This window comes from Plectropomus leopardus, chromosome 2 (genome assembly GCF_026936395.1).
Source record: "Plectropomus leopardus strain MGB_pleo_1.0 chromosome 2, ASM2693639v1, whole genome shotgun sequence".
In the NCBI taxonomy this organism is placed as follows: Eukaryota; Metazoa; Chordata; class Actinopteri; order Perciformes; family Serranidae; genus Plectropomus; species Plectropomus leopardus.
The window spans coordinates 30966035-30982149 of NC_142177.1; the positions used below are offsets into that span (position 1 = coordinate 30966035).

The following is a 16115-nucleotide window of genomic DNA, read 5'->3' on the forward strand; positions in this document are numbered from 1 at the left end:
TACTATTAGGTTGTTAGCAAATCTAAACCTTTTTCACGACTTTTTCACTTATTAACCAGTGTAATTAACTAATTAATGTCAGCATACTATTCAGCTTTAAGTTCCAGGGGTGCACTACTCTGCAAGATGACTCACCAACACAATTTACTGTTACTATAGTTAATGTTACACTTAAGGTTTTGCTGCTATGACAAGCCAATATGATCACACTTCAGTTAGAAAATTGAACCCCTCTCATGAAATAAATAATTGACGTACTGATGATGTCAAAATCTTAGGAACACCATTCAGTATAGTGTAATAAGACAAAAAAAAATATGTTACCACTTGGATTAACCACTTTAGATAGTTCTGTGAAAACACTTCTGTGGAAAACAAATCTGTACTACTGACAAATACAGTGAAATGTCTTTTCAGTATCTGAGTCTACTAAGTGACACAAAAATGTACAGAAAACTGCAAAATACAAAATCTGGCTAAATGTGTGTGCGTGTGTGTGTCTATATATATATTACTGTTAATATTGATAATATTTTAAAATCTCACAGTAGGAAGGAGGAAGGAAATGGAAATCACTGAGTTGAGTTTGTATATATGTCGAATATAAATACTTAAAAAATGCAAAATAGAGAATATGATAAAATAAAAAGTTCCTGAAAAGTTGTTCTAAACTGTTATTGTCATGCACTGACTATTTTATCGAATTTCCATAAAATTTTCTCTTAGTAAGGAGTCGTCGGTTCATAATATGGGCTACAATAATGTATTTGTTGATATAGCCTATTTGCCTTGTTGTGGAGAAGAAGCAGAAAGTAGTATGGAAATACTCAAGTGAAGTATTTACATTATTGTTTATCAGGGTTTAAATTTAAACTATTTGGTAAAACCACTTCAGTTGCTGCTGTTTGAGTGTCAGTTGGTCCTTAGCTTATTCTGTGGTTACCTAGCAACGCCAACTCAGAAATGTCGGTTGGCTGCTAAATACTGTTATTTAGAAAATATAAAATAGCGTTAAATAAAAATAGTCTAAACTTTTTAAATGTTATTTTTTTCATGTTCAGTATTATGAATATTGATTTTTTTAAAAAAGTGTTTCCTTAGTGGAAGTGATTTCCTTAAAACAGCGCCACAAACCGGAGCCTTCGGCTCTAGGACCCAGGTGCACAGCTGCCACCAGACACCGGTTGATGAGATGTTCCTGTCGGCATTACACATCTAATTACCGACAAAGAGCGGCTGCATGTTCGAGCCGGTTAGAGTAGTCGGAGATAAACTTACTAGACGGTGAAGGTGGACTACAACAACCAGAGAAGCGAGAGCATTTTCCACCGCCGTCTGCCTTTGTCCGTCACCCCGCACCGCGGAGAGAAGACCCCGCCGCTTGTCTCACCGGCGTCAACCATGAGCCAGAGGTTCACCGTGTCCAAGAGCGACGGCGACCGGCGCCCCTCAGACATCCAGGGGGAGGTGAACCAGCTGTTTGAGGGAGACGAGCCCCCGACCAGCAGCGGCGGCGCGGAGGGGGAGGATGCAGCCGGTACCGAGGTGGTGGTGGTGCTGAAAGGTAGGGAGACACTTCAGCCGGCTTCATTCACCCTGTTTGTTAGCTAACGTTATCGGCTGTATGCTAGCAATCTTGATGCTTGGTGACACCACATTGTCTGTGGACAGATGTGTGTGACTTGAATTTGTAATGGCCCCACAGGGCACAGTCTGGCCGACAATAGGAGCACTGCAAAGGGCACAAAATTCCCCATTTCCCCCCTGTAACATTCAAAATAGGGTTATGTTTGGCTTTGTTTTCAAATGGTCTGTGAATTCTGCATGTTTTCTCCCAGTGTTGCATACATTCAAATGTGTGTTAATTGTTTATTGCACAGGTCATCAGTGGTCACTCTGAAGGGCATCAGTTCATTTCCGTTGAAACCTCTCGGTTATTAGACAGTAGCCTATGCCTTTTCTCCATCTTTCCATCATCACTCCTTTAAGACTTAACTTTATAGGTCAGTGTACTTTTTGGTATTTGGATTTTCCTTTCAGAAACAGACATGAAACAGAAACAAAAAAATTTCACTTCAATATTCAAAAAAAGAAAAACAAGCCACTTTTAGTTTTCAGGGGCAGAAATTGAATGTACAGAATAGAAATGGACCTGTATTTGTATAGCACTTTTCTAGTCATTTCACCTGCTCAAAGCACTTTAACTCTACAAGTCACATTTAACCTTTCTCACAAACACTCATACATTGGTGGCTGAGGCTACCATACAAGGTGCCACTTGCTATGCTTGTCCTTTTTTGTTTTTCCATTTTTTAAAATCGGTTGTCCTGGGTTAAAAAAAAAAACCCTACAACAACATAAATACCTTTCTTCAGTGCATAGGTTCCAAAATCAAATTAGTAGGCCATAGTTAGCAAGAGACGTGAAGAGTAAAGACTGAACTTTTTGTTATAACTAGCACTGTGATGGCTTTTGATCCATATTCTGACATCATTAGACTTGTCAAAACAAGGTCTGTCATCTACAGAAATCTCTCTGTGTTTGTTGCAATGTGTTGTTTTTTTACCCAGGACAACTTCCGGTGTCAGAAAATGAAAAAAACAACTGGTGTTTCGTCTTTGTTTTCCTTTCTTTCTTTCTTTCTTTCATTCTTTCTTTCTTTCTTTCTTTCTTAAGCTGTCTATGCAGAAGATAGATACAAATTCTTTTGAAATTTGTGCTGCATGAGAAAAGGGACTGCAACATTTTTTTTTTTTTTTATCAAGGGGTAGAAAACCTATAACTACCAGAATGCACTGCTCCATACCAGACCAATAAACACTCGTCTTGGTGGGTGATGTAATGTGAACTTAACCATTTGAGACTGGTAACAAATGATACTGAATTCCAGTTAAACTGTAAGATAAAACATTTTTCTGAAAACATTTGAGGCAAGAAATATGCAACTCAGTGACAGAATCTTCATTCATATTTTATCAGCGCTGTTTAGTTTTACTGTTTGTTTGATCTTAATTTTAACAAACTTGTGTCTGCAGTGGCGGAAGTACAGCCTATAGCGCAATGATGTAAAATTTGTCATCTGGAAGAGTTTCGCTAGAGGTGGGAGAAGAAGAGATATCTCGGCACTAGTTAGAAGGAGGGAAGTTTACTCATCTACACATTCTAACTATAATGTTTTGATACAAAGCTGGTTGAAAAGCAAAGTGTCCCTTCAAGTTATGGCAGTTTCTCTTAGTAGTCCCAACTCCGTCTCCTGGGACACAGAGCTATTGTGGTGCCAATGCTGTCACCAGCTCACCTGAGTGAAATAATCAAGGTCCCGTCAGTCGTTGTCTGAATTGAATGCAGCAGTGCAGAACAAATGGTGGCAGGAATTCCCATTGGGCCAGGATTGAAAGCTGTTACCATTACCAATGATTAACATTAGAAAAAGTGCAATCATTCAGGTCCAGTCAAGTGCAAATAAAGATTTTTCTGCAAATGAATCAATACATTTCATACTGTGCGTAGCCTACGATGGCTGCCACATTAGTGGCACTTCAGATTAATTGGCAAGGCTCCCTAGATTCCCATAAATGCCTTTACTGAAGCAATAGATTTACTGGTCCTTAGTTTCTGTGCTTTGCTCTGACGTGTACTACATTAAAGCCTTGGTTAACATTCTGTTGAATCCTTTATTCATCGTGCAAAAGCTGTGACGAGCATCTTTATGAACAAGAGTAAACATTATAAAACATGTGAACAGTACATATTTTGTTAGAACATATATTTTCTGGAGTTTTACGACTACCTACCATCCTTTATGCTTCTATCTGGATAAATTACATGCCATCCCCTTGTCTTTCCTACTGCACAGAGGTTCAGTTGTGCTGACAGGTTTCCACCATTAAACCAGCCGGCCATCGAGATGAAGAATGAAAGCTTTTAATTACCAGTCCAGAAGCACTCCCTTTCATTGCTACAGAAAGCTTTAGAGGTTCAAAATATGCCACCATCTCCTCTTGTGCAGGTGAATTCACATAGAAATGCCTCCTCAGCATTTCTCCACTTGAATACCCCAGTGTGTATCAGTCATTTCTCTGGACATGAAGGATGGCTGTGTGCCGGGAGGAACGAACCTCACCTTTCCTTCTGTTCCTCTTAAAAGATGAGGAACACTTTATCGAAGGGCTTCCCTCATATACAGCACGCTATGCTTTTTGCTGAGCGGCAGCCCTGTGGAGACTGGCGTCTCTGCATCTGCTTTGCTGGTTACCATAGTGACGCAGTACATTTTCACCAGAGTTGTCTCACAAAGTGGTCTTGCTACAAGGTGAAAACACTTCAGATCGAGCGAGTACCATTATGAAATCAGTCTCTTGCTGGGATGGTGTGATTATTTCTCTTTCCTGTTTTTTGTTCGTTGGCTTGAAAATTGTTGGAACAGAACAAAACGATAACCTCAAAAGACCATAGTTGTGAACTTTGAATAGAAGTGCAGACAGCATGAGGCATGGGGACTGCAACTAAGACTTATTTCCATTATTAAATCAGCTGTTTTTTTCTTTCCATATTGTTTTGTTGGTAAAATGTTTAAGACAATAGTAAAATACACATCTCAGAAGTTAAGGTGACTTATTAAAATTACTTGTTTTATGTTGCCATCAGTCCAAAAAAATGCAAGATATTCAGTTTACTATCCCACAAGACTAACAAAAACTTTTGCCAAATTTCCCTAAATTGCCTAATTGTTGCTGAGCATAATAGTGTCATTTATAACGATAGGTGGTAGCTTGGGTGGTATCGATAATTTCATACCTTTAAACCTTCCTGAAATTTTATTGAGGTATACAGTATATGCAGTATTAAACTGACTGGTGGTGCGTTATGTGTACAGCCTCTCTCAGTTAATAGAACAATAAGTGTCAGTATTTTTTTTACTGTATTAAAACTGTGGGGAATTCTGAATCCTCTGGTATGCTGTAATACTGTGACCCTGACCAAACCTAGTATATGGCATCGAACATCCTTCCATATCACATTTGTGTGTGTGAGTTGGATCAGCTGAAATACAGGGCTTGTGCAACTATAATTTATACTTGCAGGAGCATGTGGAATAGGACTGTGACTGTGTTCAAGGCTGAATCTGTCAATGTAATTACACCATTGTTAGCATTTTCCTGCCTCGTAATAATTCTAGTGTCTACCAAAGCCTGACTCAGTCTTGTTCTTATTTTAGCTGGTGATACCAGAGCAATATCTAAATTCTGTCCCCTTCGCTTGGACCCGTGATCCTGTTTCTATTGATCCAGAGGGAGGTGTGAGCTCAGTCGGCTCAGCCAGCAAGTGCGGTTGATGATGACTGGCCGCAGCAGGAAGGAAGATCTCCGACTGGCTGCCAAGTGCCCTCTCTGCCCTTGACCTTGCAGCAGTGGAAAGGGATATATCTTCAGTAGATCAGTTGGGCTCAGTGGAATGGGCTGCAGATGGGTTCACAATGGGCTGTGTGTCTCTCATATTGCAGCTGGGAAAGAAGGGAACCTTTAAAACTTAATGTCATTCAGAGACCCTAATATTTTCAACATTATTGTTATTTAAACAAACATTCTTTTTTGTGCTAGGATTCAGCACAGCAAGCTGTAAACACAACTTTGTCATATCATTAATTTGATTTGTTTGTTTGACAGGGACAATGTGCATTGAGATGTTACATATTATCAGTTGCTTATTTATAAACCAAGTACGTAAGCAGCAACACAGAAATAGAATGAATAAAGATGGGAATTGAACTGTCTAAAAAGTTAAAAAAAACTGAAACATTTTGTACAGGTTCATCTGTTCATACTTGTATACCTTTTTATTTATTTCATTTAACCTTTACTTAACCAGGCTGGTCCCATTAAGATTAAGAATCTCTATTTCAAGAGAGACCTGGCCAAGACAGTCAGCAGTGAAAAACACAAAGTTGCAGACAGAGACATAAAAGGAGACAAAAAACAATTCACAAGCACTAAAATAAGCAATAAAATCTGATGATGGAAGTAGCTACTGAGTGAGCCTTCTTGCTTCCTTTTCGTCTCTGTTGACAGTTTTATATGTGCTGTGTTACAGATCAGCACAGATCGGGCGCTGATCTATCCTTATGATCCTGCTATGTTGATCTGAAAAGACATGTCCGTTCTACTCATACTCTATTTCTATAGAGTTGTGTGTCTGTCTGCCTGATTTGTGTAAATCCCAATTTCGCTCTACCTCTGTTTGGTCTCCATCAACTCCTGAGGGAATTATCTGGCTCTTTAGCTGCTTTAATGCCCCCCTATGTTCACCAGCTAGTGGCTAACTTTTTCTGTCTGATGTTTAGTGGTGGGCAGAAGGAATACAGTGTGATTATCAGTTTATTTGCTTAAAAGCAACAAACCAAGCTGATGAAAGTCAACATAGTTGTGAGCTGTAAAACCAACACATGACCGATGCTAAAAGGTTTGAACACACATACACTTGATAATAACCTGTGGGTTTATGAGCAGTGCAGATTATAGACAGTCATTTGATGTTTGTAGAAGAATATTGATGTAAAGCAACTTTAATTTAATAGCGTAAGCTGCTCCAATCTTACGGCTCTCTCACTTTAACTGCCTAAATGAGAAGCAGTTTTTACATCAGTGAGACCTCCATATGTCTGAACTATTTTCGGTGAATTTGGGTGGTCTCTTTATAGAACTTGGTCTATTACTGATCTACAACTCCTTGCATGCTCAGCTCTTGCAGTTGTAAGACAAGCTGTGATCATTCGAACTGTTTCTGAATTTGTGTAGAAGTGTATGTGTATGTGCATGTGGTTTAGTTTGATTAATGTATCAGTTGTAGCAGAGGGACTTGGATCTAAAAAGACAGACATTTGTCGTTGATGGCTGTAACCCAATTTGTCCCCAGTTTTTGAGCAGAGAGGCCAACTTGGCTGAGGTTTAATCTGTGTCAGGATGTTCTGCTTCCTTGTAAGCAAATACAGTCCAAGAGACAATGACACAGCATGGGAGCACAGCGACAACAACACCCATAATCACAACAACAGTACAACCTCATAACCTCATGACAGCAGCAAAAAAACGAAATAAAAAAACCCAACAGTTTTTGCCGCTTTATCTAAACGAATGTATGGCAATTTCTAAAAATGTAAAAAAGTAATTTCTAAAATGTGTTGTAAATCTATGTCTAGAATTATTGTTAGGTTTATGTATTCGTGTGTCAGACAGAGGAGTGTGCAATTCTCCATGCTCTTTCTCTCACTTTCATTTAAACAGCATATTACTCTGTTTGTTGTGGCATTGTCTGGCCTTTCTCCACGAAACCCAGAGCAGAGCTGTACAGACCTGGTCAGGTTATTAAAGGTCGACTCCATCTACGTTCTTTTCAAGGCTTTTGTAAATGGAAAGGCCCACTCAGCCCTTTGCAAAAGCCAGTGACGTAGGTTAGAGTGCTGATAATAATAAAAACTGAAAGGACCACCTAAAAACATATGTGTGAGTTTAAGTATATGCTATATTTAGAATATTTTTTTGCCTTCGGACAGCATGATCCAAGATGAAGCTCATGCCGTTATGTGTCGATCTTGAAACCACCAGACTCCTTTTATGAAAACAGTATTTTAAGTGGCAGAACACAAGAGTTTCTAGTTGACAGCTGCCTCGATAGGTTAGTTAGTTTGTGTTATGTGATTTTCAGATCCCAACTCGCATGGCGTGCACAGCTGTACGCTTAGCTTCTGTGCTGGCTAGAAGCTTAGAGGCTAATTTGTAAAATCAATAACACACAATTCTCAAAGGCTTGGCTCAGTCACAAAGAGGCACATTAGGTGGGCTAAAGGGGGTCTATTTGAAGGAACCAGAGATGCACTGATTTATTGGCTGCGCGCTGGTATTGGCTGATATTCTCCTTGTTGACTGCCATCAGCCTTTTGATAATTAAGATGACATTCAGCGATGGCTATGGCTGATTTTTTCCCGTTGTGTCACACCAATTTAGCACAAACTATTTTATCATATTTTATTTCATAATGGCATATGATGTTCTCCGTCAGATGACCCTTATTTTCTCAGAATTCCAAATATATTTCCAGCTGATTGATTTCAGAGTGAATAACAGTCTCCCCATCGTCTTTTTCTCGGCTGCCTGCCGCTGTTTGATGGCGACACACAATTTCAAAAGAAAGCATATCCTAAAGCTGATGATATGGATTAATATTTTCACTTTGCATTGATCAAATTGCATCACTGATAATTAAATCGAAATATCGTTCATTGATCGATTGATGGATCGTTATGCCCCTATTTATTTGAAACATCATTGTGTCAGATCACATGGAAGCATTTTTTAGGTCTTGGGACAACAGCATTGTGACACTAAAATATACGTACATACTTACACCTTCATATTGATAGAAAAACCTTAACAACAATTAAAAAAAAGCAAAAATAATGGACTTGCCCTGTAAACAATCAGGCCAGTAATATTCTGCATTTTTATTATTTTCTGTTGTCAACAAAACCAAACATCACAATGTTGTAGTCCATGTCTGTATTTTCTGACTTACCCAGCCTATCTGTAGCTTTCAGCCCCAAGCCCACGTGTTCCTAATGAATATGTAAATCTCAAAATATAAAATAAAATTATAAAAAAATATATTGATCTATCTACACACACACACACATACACTTTCATATACTTAAGAAAGGTGAAATTATTTCCTACATTAGGCACTGTAAATTTTTAGACGTTAGTCAGGAGCAAATAATATATTTGTTGGGGATTTTTTCCAGCATGTTATTATTATTATTATTATTCGAAGCCCGTATCCAGCCGTGGCTGCCAGCGATTGTGCTCCCATGATAATGGGATGTTGGCTGACTAGACGGAGGATTGTTTGTGTGTTTATTCAGGCATTTCTGCCCTGTGCTGTAATGAATGCCATGTAAATAATAGAGAACCTCTTTGATATAGAGGTGCAGTCTGATGGTGAACACAGATATTGAGTCACAAAGGGCCATTGTGGATGACTCCTATTGTAGGATTAATATAGTGGATATAGTAGTGTGGCTGTTTTTAGTCACTCCTGGGAAGAGTGTGGACACCTGATTAGGATTTTTATGGATTATTTATCAACCCACGGAAAGCCTTGTGTAATCACAGCTTTTCTTGTCGTGAAGGGATAAATGTGACACTAAAGATTGCATTTGTTGTTGTTGGCCATCTGTTCCTACGAAAAGAGATTAGGGTTGTGATGTTATTGAAATTTGTAGGGGGCTGCAAAAATAATGTTAACATTAAATGAAAAGGGACTCTAAAGTGCTACGAGATTCTTTTTTTAGTGTTAACTCCACACCAGTTTACCTGTTTTTTAGTGCAGTTTGTTTGCTGTGTTGTTGTAACAGTGATCCAGACCCCCCCCACACACACACACAGAAGAACCGAAAATATCCGCCCATGTCATTTGGACTCTTTTAGCTGACTGTGTTTCTTTGAAAATACACATATCAGCGTGCTAGTTGACAGAGCTTTTCTTTACTAACTACCAAATACTGCTTATTGGCCTTGACATTCAGTCTAATGTGAGCCACCCTTTTAACAGTGTTAGTAGTTATTGTTATGACAAAATCAAAGTCCTTTTCTATGAAGTGTTATTATATTTAGTCTGACTTCTGTTAATTTGCACATAGAGAAACAAACATACCATTCATCATTTTTGGTTGCAGGTAATCAGTCAAAATCTAAGGGCAGTTTAGGGGGATTTAAATGATATGATGTTTTACCTGAGGTCAACAAGGGATGACCAGATGAGAATGGGTGAAATGTGGTACAAGGGAGTTGGGCATGGTCCAGTTTCCATAGTGGGCGTGGTCCTCAGTACATTTACACAAGTCGCTGTGTGTGTTCAAAATTGCATACTAATTATTTTTACTTTAGTAGCAACTATGGATACCCTTGTATAGTATGTACTGTTGCATGCAGTAGGCTAGGCTTACAATCGGGACATACTAGCTCTTCACAACACTGCACCCTGAACTTTGAACCTCTTGTTCAAATATCTGTTGGCATGGATATAAATCAAAATACCATTCACCGAGCTTCCCACAGATAGGTGTTAACCCTGTGAGCTCTGCTGTTGTTACTTTGCAGTGTTTAATGTTCAGGTTATAACTGCATACATGGTGGCTTCTAACATTTTATATTACAAAAATGATCCTAGATATGCATTCCTCTATCATTGTTTTGTTATTTTTTTTTCTTTGTTGGTAATCTCTGTGATTATTTTGTTAACTTCAACAATTAATATATAGTTCAATTATATTACTATTCGACTGGTCATCAGTCACTTGACTAATGCTGTCATCAGTCACTGCGGCTTCTGTCAGTTGTCAATCAGTTGTCAACGAGCTGTCATCTATTTCAGTCGATGTGACATATCTCCCGCTGCGCAGAGGATTGTGGGCCGGAAGAGCCAGACAAGCATGCTGACTTGTATACTGCCAAATCTGACCAGATGTAGTAGATTTGTAGTAGTATTTTTGTAGTATTTTTGGCATACTGCATCTGACATACTATATATTGTGATCATCCTGACCAGGAGAGTTTAAGGTGCTCTTGGTGCTCAGCATTGCCCTGCTTGACATTCATAGTGGCACACTCTTGTCTTCAGTCTTTCCCAACCACATTTTAAAAGCCAGGATGGGAATTTGAACATGGGAGAACCTTAAACGCATGTACCATCTCTGCATATTTTATTTAACTGATGCACCTGTGTGTGTGTGTGTGTCTGTGTCTGTGTCTGTGTGTGTGTGTGTGTGTGTGTGTGTGTGTAATCAGTGGTGGGTGGGTGAGGGAGGTTTGGAGGTGATTGGTTTGTTTTCATAGCACCTGGTCCCACATTTTATCCAGTGTTCCAGTTGTACCATAGCTGACAAACATCTTTTGTCACAGCTTCACACTGTACATGAATTCATCTAACTTTGTGTCTATGTCATGTTTTCACATTGGAAAAGCATAATACTCCCAGTTGTCAGTTTGAGTATATATTTACTAAATTATGATGGACACTACAATCCAATGCACAATAAAAAATGAGGGGTAAGAATATAAAACACATTTTTGATGAAAGCGTGTGAGGCTTTTTCAGAAACATCTTGGGGGGGGGGGGGGGTAAAGCATTAAATCATTTATGTTTATTTATTTACCAAATATGGCTGTGTCTGCGATTTTCTTAGCTTTATCTTGGATGTGTGCTGCTTATAGGCGTCTAAGTCTTGAACTCACCTGTGCACTGTTATTGGCTGGAGGAATGTCCCAAACACAGCAAAATAAGGAGAAATAAGAAAATCCAGACAGATCGCAAGGTCTCTGCAGAGAAATACACTGCCAGACACTTCTAGTGGCTCATAATGTTAAATTTGGAATAAATAAATACTTGTATGAATCTATTAATTTTTTTAGGAAAATCCTGCATAGTAGACCTTTAACCTCCTGAGAAATAAACCATGAAGATAAGTCTATATTTTTTACATTATATACCTTTCTGTGGACCCAGGAAATCTCTTTAACCTTCCACTTACCTTTATTTGTCTTCTTGCCCATCTGTCCTCCTCCTGCTGTAATGCCATTAAACGGCTTAAAATTTTCCCCCTCAGAAGAGCCATTGATTTGCAATCTAGCGAGCCATTAAATGCCATGGCTTCTCCAGCATCATTCATCCTGTTTTTCCTTTTTTCTGTCAAAGAGGTGGACCATCAATATAGTGTCGATCAATACAACCCATACCCCATTACCTATGTATGTCCAGTCCCTATCTAATTTTCTGCTTAAGTCGAATCAAATGATTAGAGTCTTCTTCAGGGATGGGACAGTGTACAGTTTAACAGAGAGGTGTGGTGACATTGAACAGACAGCAGAGGGCAGACAATTTATTGTTTTAATGGTGGAGAGAGACACAAGACTGATATGTGTGGGTGAGTGCTTGAGAAATCCTTTTTCATTTTTTTTGCGTTGAGGTTTAGATTGTGACACAATACACTAATATACAACAGACATATGCAGTTTTAACAGCTGCTTCTTGCATATACAAAACGTGTTAAAGTAAATGTGAACTGGAAGGCTGAATGTGAGAAATTAATTGCTCTGCAGTGACCCAGACAAGTGTGTTTCTCTGCTGCGACAACAGGGGGCAGTGGTGTCCTAATCAACACTGCCAGCATCTACGCATATTCCCTTCAGTCAGAATCATGTGGTAGAAAAACCTGACATAAGAGAAGGGATCAGGAACCCAGCGAATTACACAACAGTCTGTGTTGTGTGTGTGACCAAAGGTGCGTGTTAAGCATATGGCAAGTGAGAAGAAAGTGTGTGTGCTCTTGTGTATGTGTGATTGAAGATGGGAGAAGATGGAAGAGAGAGCAGAGAGAAACAAGGTAACAGCGCAAGAGGGGGAGTAAACCTCCCTTAGCCCAGAAATCCTTGTGGTGTTATGTAACCATGTCTGCAAACGGGGGGAGGTATATGCATGTGTGTGAATGTGTGTGAATGTGTATGTATGTGTGTGTGTGTGTGTGTGTGTGTGTGTGTGTGGTGGGGCGTTGGGACCAATTGATAGAAAGTGACAAAATCCTCCTCACATGCAGGCAGGCTGCGGGGCAGACCTCAGTGACACTAACATGGGACGAAGGAGGGGGGAGAGGAGGAGAGGAAACCTCAGCGGGGAGAGGTAGAACATTTCTCCTCTACCACGCAACACAACCGATGACACATCCATCACAGGTCCACGGATCCAGTAACTTAGACAACCACAGCTCACTCTGCGGCACATGGCCTAAACTGCAACCTTTACACTCGAGATTTCTTCCGTGTCTGTGTTCTCACATAGTCACTACCATTAGTATCCCACATCGATTCCGCATGTCAGGCTAGTTTACAACATCCTGTAAGAAATGGCCATGAATGTCTTTAGAAAGGTCTTTTAACGAAATGTTCTAAGGAATAAAACATGGCTAGCCCAGGTGCATTTCTGAAAAGGGGCATAGATGTTTCCAGGCATTCTTTAACAGAATGACTATGGTCTATGTACTGCATATTTATTATAGTATTTACAAGAGCTGAAAACAGTTAATCAATTTGTTGATTACGACAATTTGTAACAGTTTTCTAAAGCAAAAATGCCAAAAAATCACTGTCTCCAGCCGCTAAGATGTAAATATTTGCTGCGTTTTAGTTTGGTCTTCTGTGATGGTAAATTGATTAACTTTTTCTCTGGGACCACTGGTTACACAAAGCAATTTTAATTTGGCAGCTTGGATTTTGGGAAATTATTTTGGGCATTTTTCAAAAAATGTTTTGATTGATAAATTACAAAAATAATTTGCAGACTAATTCATAATGAAAACAACTGTTGCTAACAATGTCTAACAATAGGATTTTACCATATAAAAGCCTAAAAGATGTTGTAAAATATGTTTTGTGATACTGTATCGACCAAAGAAATGACATGAGTAGAAAGGATATTGAACTGTTTGTCAGCATCATTAAACTAGTCCAAAAGAAAATGGCGATTGGTGTTAGCTGTTATGGTGACAACTTGGGCGGTGATATGGCTTGAAAATAATATTGCAACATTTTTAGGCCATATCAAAAAACACAGTATATCTTGATATTTTGAAATCTCCTCTTAACTAATGCAGACTACCAAAATTATTATTGAACTTTAGATTCAGTAAAGTAAAATGATGTAGCTGCTGTCATAAAAAAAAGTTAAATAAAGTGCTGTTTTAAAAAAGTAAAAGTTAAAGCGTTGTTAAAATTGACTCGTCAAAATATATTATATCCAAGCAGAACCGCTAGTTCTTTTATTTTGAAGCACTGTTCTTGGGCCGGAAGTGTTGATGTGTTTGCTGTAAAAGTCACCATTTAGCGGAAAGTTAAACTGTTATCATGACGTCCTAAATTGTGAAAATATATTCACTGTGAGCTGAAATTACAAATAGAATTGAATAGAAATGGAATGGGATGAAGTGATGCAGTATGTGACTCCTAAAAAGGCAGTCTATCTCAGCCCCTGTCTTTCCACCTCCTCCATCGCCTCTCAGTGACTTGTCTGTATCGTGCGTTTGATTTTTGCATTGCATGTGTCACAGTCGGTGTATCAGGGCGTTGCAGTTAGTTTCATCATTCTGAATTTATTTGTTAGCCCTGTGGGATCCGCCTTCTCTCCGCTCAACACCATCAGGATCTGCGGGCAGCTGAGTCTCTCAGGGCTCCTCTCCTCACATTTAACAGCTGAACCCGGGGGTGCAATTCACTAAACACTGTTGTATAGCAAAGTTTGCTGTTATATTTTCCACCAGAAAATCTGCTTATATCAACCTACATTTTTGGAGATGCTAAATGGAGCAATGACTGGGGACAAGATTATTTTTAATAGGTCAGTATAATAATTTATTAGACATAGTTTGCCAGAATAAATCACTGCCACCACCAGAATATATGAGCTGTAGAGCTGTGGTGTGTGTGTGTGGTTTTTTTTTTTTTTTTTTGGTCTGATTTGGAGAGCAGAACACGCTCCATCTACTGAGGCGATGGAGGCAGAGAGCAGCGGGCCAGAGATGCAGGTCATGGATCCCCATGGGGCTGGGCTGGTATTCAGGAATTATACCAGGCCTTCCTGTCCCTCAGGACCGCTGCACTGTGTTCTTCTATTTCTCTCTCTCTCTCTCTGGCTCGGAAACGATTTGGAGCTGGCGTGTGGGCATATTTGGGTTTTAAAAAGGTGAACTGTAAAGGAAGATATATGATGTAAGAGTTGTGCCACAAGCTAAATGAATTTTTAATTATGTGCTTTCAGTTTAAATTTTCTGTTGTGAATTTTAGTCATGTTTTTGGGCTGGCAGGCTACAAGGCAAGGTGCCACAGTGCTGCAGCACAGAGGAGAAAGAAGGATGGTACTTGGCCCCATGTGTTCGCCTCACTGGAGTTGTTCCACAGCCCAGTTGTCTCCACAGTCCACAGGTTCTGTCAGCTCGTTGCGCTCGGTTGGGGGTACACGCTCTCCATCAACATTACCATGCATGCCACTGCTGTGGCGCAATGTCAAGAGGGTGACTGCAGAGCAGGCCAAAAAGGGCAAAGAAAAATTCCAAATACTTCTCATTTAGTGCGTTTACAAGCACAAAATAGTCCAATTTTTGCCCTTATGACAATATTTCCATTAAGGTTTTTACATGGCCAATGAAAATGAATATTTCACTAATACTCCTGTTTCCATGCAGTGATAAACGTGCCCTGACATGTTGTTTATCATGTCAAAATATGGTAAAGTAGAACAGCTGGAGCTGCTTGTCTTTTTTCTTTGTCTTTGCATCAAAATAGGATGTTTTTACAGTTTCCTACCAGTGGCAGACTTGTTGGGCTCCCTCTTTCATTCCTACACCTTCTTAAAAAGGTCAGCATTGCAGTATGTGTGCATATCCAAAAACCTGTTGATATCCAAGTGTTTCATAAAGGTTAAAAGCATTTGTGTTTCTTATTCCAATCAAAAATGGGATTTTATTTTGCATGCATCTCTACCTCACAACCTTGCAAACTGTTAATGAGTTGGTTTGTAAAACATGTGCATAACAATGCACAGAGCCCATTGCAAACAGGCGAGAGGCTGCACACTGTTTAAAAACCCCAGTTTAGATGCATATTTCGAATTAACTGTATACATGCCCAAATAATGCTGCTAAAACCTGAATAATAAAGGCATATCTCATACGTCTTAATCGGAAAAATGCTAAATTCGGACAACGGCCTGATTAGGCGTTAGGGGTAGCTCCACCCACTCGTCTCAATATGATCACTTGAAAAAATTAGAGATAGCGGATTGCCAAACTCAAGGTATCAAAATGGGAGTCCACAAACAGGTGGGTGACATATTTTAAGTACATCCATTATTTTTATAGTCTATTTTCTGGTCATGTCTAACACTTATAGGCATGGACAACTGCAGCAGCACTGTTGGACAAAAGAAGACTCTTACTTTGTGATTATTTACTTTACAATTTAGTCATATATGTAATTATTAAATATGACACAAACATGGAGTTACTCTGTGGTTATTC

The 16115-nt window shown here is 39.2% G+C and overlaps 1 protein-coding gene across 2 annotated transcripts in view; it reads left to right on the forward strand.

Moving 5' to 3' along the window:
• The first annotated feature begins 1189 nt into the window (after nt 1–1189).
• The window catches only part of slc12a5a (solute carrier family 12 member 5a), a 199981-nt gene continuing 185055 nt past the window's right edge, over nt 1190–16115 (forward strand). The window contains exon 1 of one of the 2 annotated variants that reach the window (XM_088090871.1): nt 1190–1564. In XM_088090871.1, the coding sequence (XP_087946997.1) occupies nt 1402–1564 (163 nt within the window). In that variant the 5' untranslated portion in view covers nt 1190–1401. The remainder of the gene's footprint in view (nt 1565–16115) is intronic. The other variant, XM_088090875.1, reaches the window with a different exon arrangement.